We start from the raw sequence: 15171 nt of genomic DNA, 5'->3' as shown, positions 1-15171 counted from the left end.
TGCTGACGATAATTACTAGTAAAAGGGCGCCACAACCATTCACGTAGAAGGGCTAGAGAAACATTTAATTCGAAAAAACTTTGAGAAAATTCCATGATTATATTTGCGTTTGATGCTTAGAGATACTGTGTGAATGATACATACATAATAATCATATCCATGATGGCAAAGCTAGTGATCGATTCTCTTCATTTCTTTCTTCCGCTCAAGAGATACAGTGACAAGGAGCACCCGGTCATCTCCCTCGGGCATCTCAACTCAGCATTAGCTCGTCACCGGGCCTTCTTTTATCAGCATACTCGTCGAGTCAAATCTGTCCATCCAACGGCTGCCATGACTGCGGAAGACCGCACCACGTCCTGTGGAAGAAAAATTACCTTGCGGGTGTAGCGGCGTGCGCGGCGAAGACTTAATTGTGCGCATAAGACGACGGCAAAGCCTTCACTGGAACAGCGGCCACGAAAAGAGTCGGCAGTGTTCACACGAGTAAATGCTCCAAGAATATGAGGAGGACCAACGGAGCGTTCTCTGCGATCTGAAAGAAGGAATCTTCTCTTCACATCTCCACTTCGTTACGGTGGGGAGTAGACTTTCCTTTCTCTCTTTTGTTACTTGGAGAATAACATACTTCTTTTCTTCTTGTTTGATTTCATGGTCTTGTGATGCGATTTTTTCTCACTGTTGATGCTGATCTTTTCTGATAACAAAAGAGATGATTTTTGAACAGTGTTTAACTGCAAGTCATATTGCTTTTGACTACTCCTCAGTTGTGGGAGATCTCTTCGTTGTATCGCAGAAGGAAGCATCTGATCTGAGATGGATAAATCATCCCGCCAAGGGCCACCTGATGTACAGCGTCAATCATCTCTACAGGAAAGTGACCATCTTTCCTTCATCGACCAGTCTGAGATGATTTCTCTGGACCAGTTCACGGTAAACCAAATCATGGAATCACTTTATGAGGAGTTCCATGACCCCCTCCCGTCGCCAAACTACGCCTCTTGCCTTCCCTTCGAATCATCCAGGAGCAGCGACTTCAATAGCGCCAGCTGCTCATTCGCGGATGTTTCTTTTGGGAGACCCATCGTCGCTGTTACCGGAGGCGATGTCTCGGTTGAGCTGCCTCAAGCGTCCTCCAGCTTTCTCTCGTTTGATAACCAGGATTCATTGCATGATCCACCACAACTGTGTGTGAATTCTGCGAAAGGAGTTGTGGAGCCAACGAACGTGATCAGGAGTTTAATTCCTCGTGGCTCAACATGGAGAGAGAACACACGGGACTTCCAAAGACCGGAGAGGATAAGCATGGGGAGCAGGCCGCCATCTTGTGCTCAAGACCATGTCATTGCTGAGAGGAAGCGACGAGATCGACTCAAGCAGCAGTTCTTAGAATTATCCACAATCATCCCTGGATTAAAGAAGGTACAGATTCTTTTCATCCCTATTCTGCATGATTTGATTTGCTCGCATATCAACTCTCAGACGCATCATTTTAAGCTTCTTTGACATAAACAAATTATATACATCATATTCCTTCCATTAATCTGTAACTTCACAAAATATATGATTTATTGTCTTATCGTAATAGTATGATTCAATGTCACCTTAAAATTTTCCGAGGTATCACTCGAGTATTATTAGCTCTGATGCAGTTCAGCCATCTTTATCTGGCAGACTGACAAGGCCTCGCTGCTGGGAGATGCAATCAATTACATTAGGCAGCTAGAGGAGAAGGTGAAAACCTTGGAGGAGAAGGCTTCAGAGAAGACTGTTGCATCCACCAACCTCGTCGAGAAGTCCGAGCACCTCCGCGCCTGCCACCATATCTCAAGCTCCGAGGCAAACCCTTCCTCTCGTGCCTTTCCCAAGATCACAGCCAGTCTGGACGGGAACTCCTCCATCCTGGTGAGGATTCAGTGCGAGAAGAGAAAGGGGCTGTTTGTGAAGGTGCTGTCCGAGATCGAGAAGCACCACCTCTCCGTCGTCAACACCAGCGCCATGCCGTTTGCTGCCTCTTCTCTCAATATAGCAGTGACCGCGCAGGCAATGCATCTGACTCTTGATCTTCTGGATGGAACGCTAACGGCAATATGATTTCTGGTTTGGTTGTGTTCGGTGCAGATTGAAGAGGGATTCTCGACGACGGTGAAGGATCTTGTGAAGGATATAGACTCGGTTCTTAGCCAGTTCATCTGACGAAGAAAAGTACTGCCATCTCTCAGGTAGAAGAAAGAGAAAGATCTTTACTATCGCTCCAAGAGATGACTGATCTGCTGCAGCTTCTTTTAAGTTCTTCTTTCTCTTCATGCAGCTAATTTGTATATTAGCTTCGGTCTCATATGTACTTTAAACATCTAACGGTCACATATGTCATATTTGGGCCCAAAACCAGTTCAAAATCTGGCCCAAATAAACCGGCTTATGGCCCAATTGCTGTCCATAGGTTAAATCTCATCATTAATGGGTAAACAAGATCATGAGAACAGGCTAAGTTGGAGTATCCATAGTTTAAATCTCACTATTCTCAGTCTAATACAAATCAATCCACTAATTCCACTTAGATTGGCTACCCAAACTCCTACTTTTAGTATCATTGAATAATATTCATGACTTGATGGAGCTTGAGACCACAACTGTCTATTGGTTTTGTTGCTAGTAAGATTGATGCTTCATGTATTAGTTTTGGGATGCATATGCCATGCTCAAGTATTATTTTTATATTTGAAGTCAATTTGCTAAGAACTTTAAGTCTTCTTTTTTTATATGTGGAGGGATAAATTTTCTTTTGCTCTCCATATTTTGATTTGCTCAGATGTGAACGATATTAAAATTTTTTGACTGAAAATTTGTTTGAATAATGATAAAAAGTACAATATGTGTTTTGATTATGATTATTTATGAGTGCCAAGAAATGTTGAAGTCGAAAGATGGGGATGTCAAGAAATGTAGGCGTGAACTAAACACAGCTAAGTTTGACTTGTGCAACATCAATCACATTACTCGTATATAGAATAGAATATGTTGCAGTGTTCCAATCACCGGATCATTTTCCCACCAATTCATGTCAAGTTTGGGACTCGATTTTGGAGTCATCTGTTAAGAGTTTGACTATTGATGTTTTTCACATTGGTAACAATGAATTTTTATGGCCGGTGGTCAACGTTACCGAGTTGAGTTGGTGAGTATGAATATGAGATCATCTATTAGTCAGTATGAATACTGTCCCCTAGTCAAGCAAATCTATCTCATTTAGCTCACACTCCATGAATGAGAAATGTTAATGGAACAACAAAGGCAAAAACATAGTTCCTTTATATTAAGAGTAGCTAATGTATGTCCATTTAAGTCACTAATCCTTTCATAATTTTTATATGATCAATCTGTACATCCCATAACGATTTCGAATGAAAAATAAATGAATAAAGGATTACGTTACGTCACAAACTGTCTATGTAAAATTATGTTAAATCTCATGAACATAAGATATTGTGATTTTGTTATTATCCTATTTATTTGCATAGGAATACCAAAGCTAACTACTTGCAGCTGAGGTACTGACTTCATAAATTTGACTCTCCAACTAATATTCTGACCTCTTTAAAGAAGACAAGGCCATTGTTCCTAGTGACTGCAACATTGCTGGAACCAGTAAAACTTTGAAGTAGCAGCATCAAGGATTTAGGCAATACGCCCAGTTCATTGAATTCTTGAGCAGAGTTGGGATTCAATCAGCTTGTCACTTGGAAAAATGAGCATAAGCTTCACCAACCATATTTGACAACACAGAGAAAGCTCAACATTATCTGCTACTGCAGACATTTAAGCCAAACATCACACAGTTCCGAGGACCTCAATATGGTCAAACTTCTCCATATGGCATTTTTAGTGGTGCAAAAATCATCCTCCACAGTACCATATTGGATGATGATGGTGGTTCCTCGTCCATTTGCAAGATCATCGTTGCTTGTAGTGGAATTGGAAAGCAGGAAAGCTAGGCATGATGGTGATGGTGATGTGTTCATAAAGCCCAAGTTGTTTCCCTGTAGGAGAAATTGGAGGTCACAACCAATGCATCAAGGCAGTCACATCTCACCAATGTGATCTACCGTAGCAGTAGCACCAATTATTTCTTTGCCTTCAAGCTGCACCAAACGTACGTATAAATACCTCACTGACTTCATTGGTTATTCATGGAACCTACCATGATGGATTAGACTACACAAACAATTGTGACAGAGATCTTCTGTAGGATTTGTCTAAATACCCAAAGAAAGAAAATTACTACACCAGTATCAGTGTTCTTTGTATTGCCTCTGAAGTTACAGAATACTGACACTGTAATCATCTCATTCTGGCAATTAATATCTTTTATATTTCTACTGGTTAGCTTCCATGTTAGAGATGGAAACAAAAATTAAGCGACTAGATTTATTAATTAGATCGGTAGTAGCTAATATTTATCTCTACACAGTTTTTTTTTTATTCTTTTTTTCTGAAGAAGTTGTATCAAAATGAAATTGGTCTGAAGTCTCAAATACTAAGATCCAGTAAACTCTTCCCATTCTAATAATTCCTTCTTTGTTGTTGCTGTTCCCATCTGATTAAAGAATTAATTGCTTACTTGGTCAGCCTGAATTTTTCTTTTATTTATGCCAAATATATCCACAGTTCCCTCACTGGCTCATGTTATAGTTGGATGATCTGTGGTTGGTTGCATTCAGGATTTGTAAGAATTAAGAGAGAGGTTAAATAGTAGTAGAGAGAAGGAAGAAAGAACATGGAAAGAGAGAGAGAGAGAGAGAGAGCTTGAAAACCTTATGGAGGATTTGAGTTCACACTGTGTTCTTATTTCTATATAGTATAGAAAAGAGGATTAGCGGCCCCTCTGTTCCAGAGGAAAAGAAGAAGGCTTAACCTTCTGCTGTAGGTTGGTTCTCTTCTCTCTGCCATTTGTTTGCATTCTTTAGATAGCTTTTGGATGTCCACAATTAATTCCCAAGCACTAAACTATTCCTAATTTCTTTTTGCATGGATCTAAGCGTAAAAAAATAGCTCTGCATTATTTTTCTTTCATATCAAAAATCTCCAAGCTTTTAACTTAGCTCTTTGGATTTTTTTCCTGCCCTTTACTGGATTTTTAGTCTCAAATGTTTCATCTCTGTAGCACTTTGAGATCATACAGCCATGAGTTTGGTTTACTACTTTTTCTTTTCCTTGACTGGGACTTGTTTCCATCGATCATAGACCCATAATTTATGTCCTCAAACTCCCATTTTTACCTCCCAAATTTTGTACTCGAAAGAAATCAAGGGTCTTGAATTAGTTTCCACCTCACTGATCATTGATTCTTGATTCAGGCTCCTCTCCTATCTGATACAAAGAGGACAGTCCAATCATCATGGAAGCAGAAGCTCCAGCAGCAGCAGGAGATGGTATTCTGATGTGGTGAGGAGATCAAGATCAAGATAAAACAGAAGTGCAATCTTAAATGTTTATAGGGATAGAATAAGGCTCAGTTCTCTGCTCTTATTGAAAGGGGATGAACGGAGGCTTCTTCCACCAGTCGGGGTTCACGGATCAGTTCACTGCAGCACAGTTTGCAGCAGCTCTTGGGCAAGACTTCCAACGATCCCTGTCGTCCGCAAGCCACAACTCATTCCCTCGGGACCAACGACCAAAGAGACCTCTCGAAGCCAGCAGCTGGAGCTCTTGCACCACCGAGCAGAACTCATGCCTCGTCCCTAATGCCTCGTCTCCGACCATCCTTTCGTTCGGGAATCCGGACTCGTCCATCGACCAGAACGACGTCTATGGGGGTCTCGTCGGGGTGGTGAAGCCAAAGAGAGAGATGGATGCTTTACATCATCATGGATCCAAGAGGAGTTATGGCGCCATGGCCGAGCAGAGATCGAAGGCAGTGAGCAACGGGACCAGGTCAACCTATCACAACAAGGAGCACATCATTGCCGAGAGGAAGCGAAGGGAGAAGCTCACCCAGAGATTTATAGCCTTATCAGCCGTGGTGCCAGGCCTAAAGAAGGTTCCTTATCGGCTGAGCTTTTCCTTGCTTTGATCCCTCGTTTGAATCTGTTGATCATGAAAGAGCACCTCTTGTAGATGGACAAGGCTTCTGTTCTTGGTGATGCCATCAACTACCTGAAACGACTCGAGGAGAAGGTGAAGATGCTTGAAGACCAAGCTGCAAAGAGGACTGTCGAGTCTGCAGTTCTGGTTAAGAGATCTCGGCTCCGTGTTGATGTCGATAGTTCCTCCCGTGACGAGAGCTTGGATGGGCTCCCACAGATTGAAGCCAAGATGTCCGGGAAGACCGTCCTCGTCAAGATTCACTGCGACAACCGCAAAGGAGTGCTGGTGAAGGTACTCTCTGAGATCGAGAAGCTCCACTTATCTGTTGCCAACACAAGTGCGATAAGCTTCGTGGGTTCTTCTCTCGATATTACTGTCATGGCTCAGGTAAGTTCCAACTTGATTAGCATTAAGCTCTTGTCCTTCCATCATTATCTTCATGATTCTAAAAGTGCCTAAGAACAGAGAAACAATCTGTCTTCCTCGCTTTGGTTGCTCAAATCTAGTTGGGTGATTGCTAACAGGTTGAGGAGGGTTTCGACATGACGGTGAAGGATGTTGTGACACAGCTGAGTTCTGCTTTCAGACAGCTTACATGAAGAACTTGCTGTCATCACGCTGTTGTAGCAAAGAAAATTGGTAGAAGTCCTTTTTGTCATCAGTCTCAACAGTGCAAAAGCAGGCTAATGGTTTGCGAGCTTCAATTCTGTGTCAATTTGTACAATATGGTAGCGATATGCATTGTGTCCTATCACATATGGTTCTGAATCATGTGTTTATCTTCTCTTATCTTTTTGTTTCTCTTGGTTCTAACTTTTCTTTCCCTCGAGGAAGAGACTATATATATATATATATATATATATATATATATAAAAGACTGAATCGAGATGTATTGACCAATCGGTAAGTGGAGTGGAATTCGAGTCAGCTTTCCTATTTCTGGTCTCACAAATTCAAATCGACTCGAACCGAACGAACCCTCGATGCCACGTCATGTCGTGGATTGTGCAATCGCTTTTCGGTGTTGCAATCAACCCATCCATTTCACGATGAACGGCTGCGATCCTACGCGGAGGCGACCAGATCGCAAGCGAACGGAACATCAGGGACTCGTCCCCTTCCCCGCTCTCCTCTGCCGATTTTATCATCCCAAACACTGAAGATTTCCCATTTCTTTTTGGCGTTGGGAGGATCCCTAATCGCGATACCGAATCGGTCGGCTGCGAGTGCTATAAGGATCGGAGGGTTCGTGGGACGTTAGCCGTGGGGGACGGAACGCCCTACATCCAAGACGGTGGGAGGATCACTGGCTACATCATCCGGTGGGAGTTCTCGCCTCATATAATGTGTTTGAATTTATGATTTTAGATCAAAGAATGTCTCAAATATGTTGGAAATTTAGTCATTTATTTATGTATCTACCAAGTTCGTATACTGTTTTGCGATATGTCATGGCATGGTTGTGGTACTCATATGTGTTATATTGCTGTGTCATGCCAAAGCCCTCTTCGTTCTCCTTCGGTGCCTCTGATGATAAGTGGTACTGAGATGGATTTATTTCATATTTAGACCATCAAGGACGTGAAGAAATCTGATCATGTCTTTGAATTAGTCGTCTCTCCCTATATCTTTATGGTCTTTGTCTTACAACACCTTGGTGTTCATCAATTCTTGGTGTTGTGCCAGGTTAAGTTTTCAGAGAGGACATAATTATCTTTATTTTTTTTTGTCATTTTTCATCCCTTACGTTGATATTAAAACTGGTATGTTAAGGCGATTCTCATATCAGATGGCTGGTGCTCTGATGGCTTTCGATAGTGTAAACCACATTTACTTGAACTTAGTTAGACACTAAGGGCCACCCAGTGGTTTCTGGCCTTTTTGCTCGAGTGGAAGCTCTTTTTCGTGCTGCCTATTCTAATGAGAGATTTCTCCTCTTCTTTTGCTTCTCTGTTCCTAACTTTGTTATCTATTTTCCACTCGTATCTTTTTTTGTGATAATAGATGCTTAAGCATCTCGAACCCCAGCAATCACAGAAATTATAGGACTGTCATACCAAAGGTTGTGGTCTTCAATTCAGTGACTCTGTTGCAGAATTTGGAGTTTAGCATTAGCATTGGCTTTTGGATAAAAGGGAGGTAACGTTGTTCAGATCAATGAAGACATGTACAGATTCAAACTATTCTTGAAGATGGGTTTCTATTGAGAAGAGGCCTTCAGATGAACTGGAAGGGTCAGCTTCATCTAAGCACAAAATGAGACCAAAAAAATTCCCTGGCACATTTTGAGATACTAGGTTATCTTAATCTTTGAGAGGATTGCATGCACAACCATTCTTGAGTTGGGAAGTGTGTTAACAATTTTTCCTGTGATGTAAGTATAGTGTCCGAGTCTCATGCATATTGAATTACAATTAGCATGTTGATAGAAACAAGGATAATATATATATGTCACCCTCACTTAGTGATATGATTTTTAATGTCTATGCTTCATAAATATAATAAATGATATGCTCATGTTTACAACTTTTAAAGTTGAAATATATGGTTTCCAAAATATGTTATTCATAATGTTCTACCAAATATTGGATAAGTATACATAAGCATTAATATCTATTTTAATCATACTTTGTAGCAATGGTTCTTTGATGCAACAAGCCAAAGTGTGCTAGTGGATTTGAATATGAGGTTAAGTTATGGTAATAAGTATGTATATAGTAGCTAAAAGTTGTGGTTGAATTTTAACCGGTCGTAAATGAATCTCATGACTTGATTGAATTTGACCATAATTAAAGTAAAGAAGTTTGAATTTCAAACGCGGAAGATAATAAGCTACTTAAGCATGGATGAAGTAATGGAAAATTAAATAAAAATGTAAATCGATAAGGAGTACTATACTAGAAATATTAAGATACATAAGTGAGATTGAATTATGAGTTTAGACTCCTTATAAAATCAAATTAAACTTAATTGAATTGCTACAATCTTATAATTATATTAATAAAAAAAAACTTAAAATAAAATCTAATGGGATTGAACCTTAGTCTTTCCTTACTGTACCTAGGATTTTAGTTTTACATATTATAAATCAATCTTTGTAGTTACTTTTGAGTAACCTAGACTACGAATTTATATTTAATTTTTGGATATGTTTTGTATAAATCTCTTGTGGTTCTAAAGCCTCTAGTATGACTTTAATCTACAATTGGTGCATGGAGTTATGAGCGTTCTAATCTGAGGTACTCAGAATCTTTATTTTTTGAAAAGAGATTCTATTCAAGCTGAATTGACCCTCTTAGGGATATCATTAGGCTCTATCCTTTTGATATACTTTAAAAGGTTTCCTTAGGATTATGTGGGATTTGGAATTGAGTGAATACCACCAATGTGTACCAAGATATGAGATTTATAAGTTCACAAATAGTCCCAACCCATTTTTAGCATAATAGAATAGGTGTTGGTAGTTGAATTAGGAGAGCAATTTAACATCCAAATGATTTTGTTTTATGCTAAGAATTAATATATATTTAGTTTTATATGTCTCCTAGTTTTCTTCGTAATTTCATGATTATTCAAGATCGTTTGGTTAACTAAAATAGTGTAGTAAATTTTTTTACAAAATTATTTGATGGTTTGAGTGATACTAACTAGTTTATTTGATTATAAAGTGAATTGTTGAAAAATTAGTGGTGGAATTTAAATGAAATTTTCAGGTCGAGTATAGTTTATTTTATAAGGGATTTTATCAAAAAAGTTTATAAATTATTATTATTAATTATTATAAATCAATAATTCAATATGTATGGTTCTTAATTAAGACATCTCATGACTTTATGCTCCCAATTCGATAGATGTATCACTTCCTAGCACACTCGATTATTAAGGAACGTGATCTTTTACTGACATTTTTATTTTGAGTTAAATCAAATAACTATAAGTTTAATTCACTGTAAAATAGTGGGAATATAAGTTATCGTACTCATAATGCATTTTTGAAAGAATGTTACGAATGATATGATTGTCATGAGCTATGCATGAGCTAAATGTGAATGTATATATTTTATAAATATAAAAATATATGAATTGCAATAAAAATATATGGGTTAAGGTCCATTTTAGTCTTTGTGATTTTGGTTATGAACCTCTAAAGCCCTTATTTACTCGTGTCTAAAATAATCCCTACATTTTAAAAAACATAACATATAAGCTCCTCCCGTCAAGTTTGAGTTAACAGAGATTAGAGTCAACTTACGTGGCATACTGATTCATAATAAACCATTAATATAATAACATGTGTAATTTAGGGTTAAGGTCTATCTTAGCCCCTGTAGTTTTGGTCATGGACCTCTTAAGCCCTTATGGTTTACTTGTGTCTATATTTTTAAAAACATAGCGTATAAGCTCCTCCCTTCAAGTCTGAGTTAATATATGTTAGAGTCTGCTTACGTGACATGTTGACTCACAATAAACTATTAATATAATGACACATGTAATTTAAGTTTAAAAAAAACTGAGATATCCATCAATGGCGAAAGGTGGCGTTGTCATAGAAGTGACCACCAGTAGCAGCACCGAGCCGTTGTTGCCTAACAGGGCGTCTTACGCATGCAACCTCTCCCGCACTAACGATGAGTTTAATAGCTTCCGGATGTCACTTGCCAGCTCTAGGGCGCATGCCACCATGTTTCCTACCACGCAGTTGCCCGCCACCGCGAACAACACCTGCTCCGATCCTGACGAGTGCCACCATACCTTGTAAGCCGCTTCTCCCCCAAAGCACGACATCACGAAGATGAAGAGCAGTCGAAAGGAGCGGTTAAGCTGGTCCATGTAGCCCTCTCGCACCCGCTTGCTCTCCCTGACTAGCTTGTCGAGGAAGAGGAAGTGGTGGACGAAGGCGGAGAGGCAGAGGTAGGAGAGGCCGGAGGCGGAGGTGAGGGAGAGTTGGACTACCACATTGTAGGCGCAACGGGTGAGGGTGCAGGAGAGGACAAAGTGCGACACGATGAGGACGAAGACGCCTAAGAGGAGGAAGAGGGACCAGAAGACTACTGCGTGCCTAGCGTCGTATTGGTCACGCACATCCACCTGAGGTAGGACCGGAAACTCCCGAGCTCGTCGTCAGTGTCGTAGAGGCTGCATGCGTACGACGTCCTACTAGGCAGTAATGACTTGGTGTTGCTGGTGGTGGTCGCTTCTATGACAATGCCTCCCACCACTGATGGAGGTTTTGGTTTTTTTTTAAACTTAAATTACACATGTCATTAAATTAATCATTTATTATGAGTCAGCATGTCATGTAAGCAGACTCTATTGTCTGTTAACTCAGACTTGATAGGAGCGGCTTATATGTTAAATTTTTGAAAATGTAGGGGTTATTTTAGACACGAGGAAATCATAAGGGCTTAAAAGGTTCATGGCCAAAATCATAAGAGTTAAAATGAACCTTAACTTTAAATTACACGTGTCATTATATTAATGTTTTATTATGAGTTAGTATGCTACGTAAGCAGACTCTAACGTCTGTTAACTTAGACTTAACGGGAGAGGCTTATATACTACGTTTTTAAAAATGTAGAAGCTATTTTAGGCACGAGCAAACCATAAGGGCTTAAAAGGTCCATGACCAAAATTACAGAGGCTTAAATGGACCTTAATCCAAAATATATTGTATGTATACATATATGATGAGGTGCAGTGTAAGAGTGCATATGTTTTTTATGATGTGCGGTGTGAGAGTGCACGAAGATGTTATGACGTGTAATCCACGTATATGTCATGACGTGAAGTGTGGAAGTGCACGTATGTATCATAATATATAATGTGAGAGTGCACATATATATTATGACATGTAGTGTGGGAGTGCATGTATATATTACGATGACGTGCGGTGTGGGAAATTGGGAATACATGTATATGCTATGATATGGGGTGTAGAAGTCAAAGAATTTATTATATTTCCTACACGTGCAATATGTATTTTAAATTATTTCAATGTAGAATTTTACCTCTTTATTTTGTATATTCTATATTATATGATTATGCTTGTTAAAGAAGTCATAGGATGAGGTGTTTACCATTAAATATTTTATGTCGATGATTTTGAAATATTATATGCATGACATTATAAATATTCACTTAATTAAAACTATGAAGGTTTATACTTATTGAGTGATTACTCACTATATACCATATTTTGTAGATAAAAATACCAGTACCCTACCTAGGTGATTGTGTCGGAAGTGAGTACATGCAAGCTCATGCTAGTGCATATATGAATGATGACCTATGGGTATTTGTATATGTATAACTTTTAGACATTTTGTGTGGGTATGATTTTCTTTTGGTTAGAGGTTGTAATTATATATAGGCGTCAAATCATTATGTACAAAGGGAACCTTGTCATTTTGTTTAGTAAATTAGTATGTTTTACGTTAAAGATTACCTACACTCTTATTGATAGCAATAAAAGAACTGAAAAATGATATCCTACTTTAATCATACATGTAGGATATGAGTGAGACTAGAAATAAACAGTAAGCATTAGTAGTTCAATCACCTCTAAGATTCTTTATTGTGTTATCTTTTCTAGTTTCTTATTTTGCTAAAGTGCAACAACCGTGGACATTCATGAAAGGCATTCTTCATCTTAATCTTTTTACAACATGCATGTTTAGGAAAGTTTCTTGGTCATAAATGTATAGCTCAGATAAGTAAATGCTACTTTGTCATGACACAAAATTATGACCATAACTAGAAGATCTCCTTCTTTATCTTGGGTCTCATGTAATATTTTCTGTTAACTAGTATCAAGTTATGCCACAGCTTGAAATTGTGCTTGTAGAACCTGTATTCGGTCCAGATTAATTATACAATTAGACAAATTGCATAATTACCAGTAGTAAATTATCCTCAGTTAATCAGATTGCATAATTACCAGTAGTAAATTCTTGGTATCTACTTCAACATCATTCCACTATTGAGTCCTCCAACAAGGCAGGACATGGGAAAGGGTCAAGGCTATAACAACTCGATTAGTTTCAGAGTCGATGAAGATTTGAATTGGTTTATAAAGGTTAGATAAGTATACTATTATTAATATGAGATTAAGCATTATGCCATCAGGTGGGGTTGTGATAAATAATATCAGAGCCAAGCTAGTATTGAACATTGTGAGGAGCTCGAATAGGAAAGAGCTAGGCTTGGATAGTGTCCGAGGATATGTCACAACATGAAAATCTATAAAAATTTAATAAGTGTGCTACTATTAATTTGGGTTGGTTTAGTGGTGGATACTCAATAAGCCATCAGGATATTTCTTGGTACATGGTTTTGTTATTTAGCAGCTCTGTTCTTTTTGGTATGAATTCATTGACTGCACCTTGGGGTGATACAATTAATTGCTTATTGGTGTGAACTTTGCTGCATCTACTGGCAGTATAACTATAGTCAAATTTGATTATCTAGTTAAATATATGATTATCAAATTTAATATTATAATAAGAGTGGTCTCTGTTTGAGGCTATTGCATGCTGAGGATGAGGTAATTACAACTCTTCCATGCCTATTTTTCCCTCTCTTCCGCATGCTTGATAATAACAATCAATCAATGCAGCTGTATACCGGTTGAAGCTTCAAAATCCTAAAAGCTTGAATTCTCATTCTTATTGCCATTGATGCAACTGACACATTGTAATTAATATCTTTATTCATTTCAGATACAAAATTGTGTAGATCGGATCACACATGAGCAACACTACTCCCTAAGAAGATTTCAGGTGGTGGTCATCATCTTAGTTTGAGATCTGCCAAAAGTAAATAATCTCTGGTTACAAACAGTTTTCATGAGTTGGTCATCCAAACTTTAATGTGGATATCCTCAGCACTTTTTCTGTTACTCTTTCATTGTGCATGTCTCTTCTTCTGTTAGCATCCTAGCGCTTGCCCTTGCTAACATCATACTTCTTTATCGTGGTGGATTGGCAGGAGAGGACCATAACAAGATTTAGGTCAAAGAAGGATCTCTCCCAGTGTAAACTAAATATTGTCACCTCTGAGTTCTTGTCACATACACGCCTTCACAGCTCCCTGTTCTGGCGACTTACCTAAAGGTAGGGGAAGACGGCCCTGTGCAACCTCAGCTAGAGGACAGGCAGTTATATTGCAGAGCTCATCAGGTTCTTGCAAATATTCTGCATTCAGTGAAACAAGTGAGGCTCACAGACAATGGAGATGGCGTGTATTGATGTGCAACCTCACCAACTTCTTCCTTGTCTCATTACAGTGTTGTCGAGCTGTCTTGTGTGAGCTTACCTGGAGACCCCGTCGATGAACATGAAGCTGGCTGGTAGGAGAAGGTCCCTTGCTGGTTGTTGCGATCTTGCATTCATGCTGGGATATGGATGTCTGTGTCCAATGGACACAGATTGCTGCTCTGGTAACACGTTATACCAAAGTAAATTTCTGCATTTTATTTTATTTTATTTTTATCTTAATCTTATATTTTTATCTTCTGGCAGACAGCTAACTATACTCAATAAAAGTTTGCATGCGATGCATTATAGACGCTACGCAGACATGGTGTACAGTACCAAAGTCTACCTTGACCATGCATGCATTCCTACAATGTCAAACAGCGTGCGGCGCCATGATATATCCTTGTAACAAGAGACCCAAAATTGCGCTGTTTTGAACTATTTATGATGGTGACGACAGAGACAGTGTGCAAATTAACTGAGCACTAGAACACCATGATTTGGGAAGGAGGGCTTCTTTAATGGGCGTCGCCAGATTTCCGGTGACCCGGAGATCACGGGATTGTGTGCCCAAGACCAGGAGACAGGATGATCGCTGTTCGAGGCTGCCCTCAGTTGCCTCTCACTCACTCTCCCATCAACACTATTTATAGGAAGGCATGAGGAAGAAAGATAGAAACGGATAGGAAGCTGAGATCGTCTTTTCTTTCTTTCTGATAAGCTTCAGTTTGAGAGATATGGTCATACTACTGCAGCAGTAATAAGCGAGATGTGCGCGGTGAGTTGGCTTGGAAATAAAATGGAAATGGTGGCCATCTACTGCTTCATT

At 39.1% G+C, this 15171-nt stretch overlaps 2 protein-coding genes and 1 long non-coding RNA gene across 5 annotated transcripts; all 3 read left to right on the top strand.

The window, feature by feature from the left end:
* The first annotated feature begins 816 nt into the window (after positions 1-816).
* Positions 817-2196, top strand: LOC135671997 (transcription factor bHLH18-like). Its single transcript, XM_065180455.1, has 3 exons — positions 817-1422; positions 1675-2043; positions 2122-2196. The coding sequence occupies exons 1-3, from the start codon at positions 817-819 to the stop codon at positions 2194-2196; spliced, it is 1050 nt and encodes a 349-aa protein (XP_065036527.1).
* Positions 2197-4740: 2544 nt separating this feature from the next.
* LOC135672301 (transcription factor bHLH25-like) lies at positions 4741-7023 on the top strand. The gene is made up of 5 exons (XM_065180763.1): positions 4741-4927; positions 5358-5445; positions 5537-6040; positions 6118-6474; positions 6612-7023. Exons 3-5 carry the CDS (start codon positions 5540-5542, stop codon positions 6684-6686), a joined length of 933 nt encoding a protein of 310 aa, XP_065036835.1. The 5' UTR covers positions 4741-4927; positions 5358-5445; positions 5537-5539; the 3' UTR covers positions 6687-7023.
* Positions 7024-7151: 128 nt separating this feature from the next.
* LOC135672300 (uncharacterized) lies at positions 7152-15169 on the top strand. Of its 3 annotated transcripts, none has more exons than XR_010512936.1 (5): positions 7152-7409; positions 13806-13865; positions 14074-14297; positions 14372-14524; positions 14607-15169. It is a non-coding gene; the product is annotated as an uncharacterized LOC135672300 (long non-coding RNA). The 3 variants fall into 3 exon arrangements; XR_010512934.1 differs by having other exon boundaries at positions 13806-13901; XR_010512935.1 differs by having other exon boundaries at positions 7153-7409; positions 13806-13901; positions 14074-14264.
* The last annotated feature ends 2 nt before the right edge of the window (positions 15170-15171 follow it).

Source organism: Musa acuminata, chromosome BXJ1-4 (assembly GCF_036884655.1).
Source record: "Musa acuminata AAA Group cultivar baxijiao chromosome BXJ1-4, Cavendish_Baxijiao_AAA, whole genome shotgun sequence".
Lineage (NCBI taxonomy): Eukaryota > Viridiplantae > Streptophyta > Magnoliopsida > Zingiberales > Musaceae > Musa > Musa acuminata.
Note: the sequence above shows the minus strand (reverse complement) of the source record. Positions and strands in the feature narration are given on the sequence as shown.

What these genes read in the sequence shown, in the direction of transcription:
- LOC135671997 (XM_065180455.1), top strand. Translation starts at nt 817, where the DNA reads ATGGATAAATCATCCCGCCAAGGGCCACCTGATGTACAGCGTCAATCA. An exon ending in TCATCCCTGGATTAAAGAAG is followed by an intron (nt 1,423 to 1,674) that starts GTACAGATTCTT and finishes TTTATCTGGCAG; the next exon opens with ACTGACAAGGCCTCGCTGCT. An exon ending in ATATAGCAGTGACCGCGCAG is followed by an intron (nt 2,044 to 2,121) that starts GCAATGCATCTG and finishes TGTTCGGTGCAG; the next exon opens with ATTGAAGAGGGATTCTCGAC.
- LOC135672301 (XM_065180763.1), top strand. Translation starts at nt 5,540, where the DNA reads ATGAACGGAGGCTTCTTCCACCAGTCGGGGTTCACGGATCAGTTCACT. An exon ending in TGGTGCCAGGCCTAAAGAAG is followed by an intron (nt 6,041 to 6,117) that starts GTTCCTTATCGG and finishes CACCTCTTGTAG; the next exon opens with ATGGACAAGGCTTCTGTTCT. An exon ending in ATATTACTGTCATGGCTCAG is followed by an intron (nt 6,475 to 6,611) that starts GTAAGTTCCAAC and finishes GATTGCTAACAG; the next exon opens with GTTGAGGAGGGTTTCGACAT.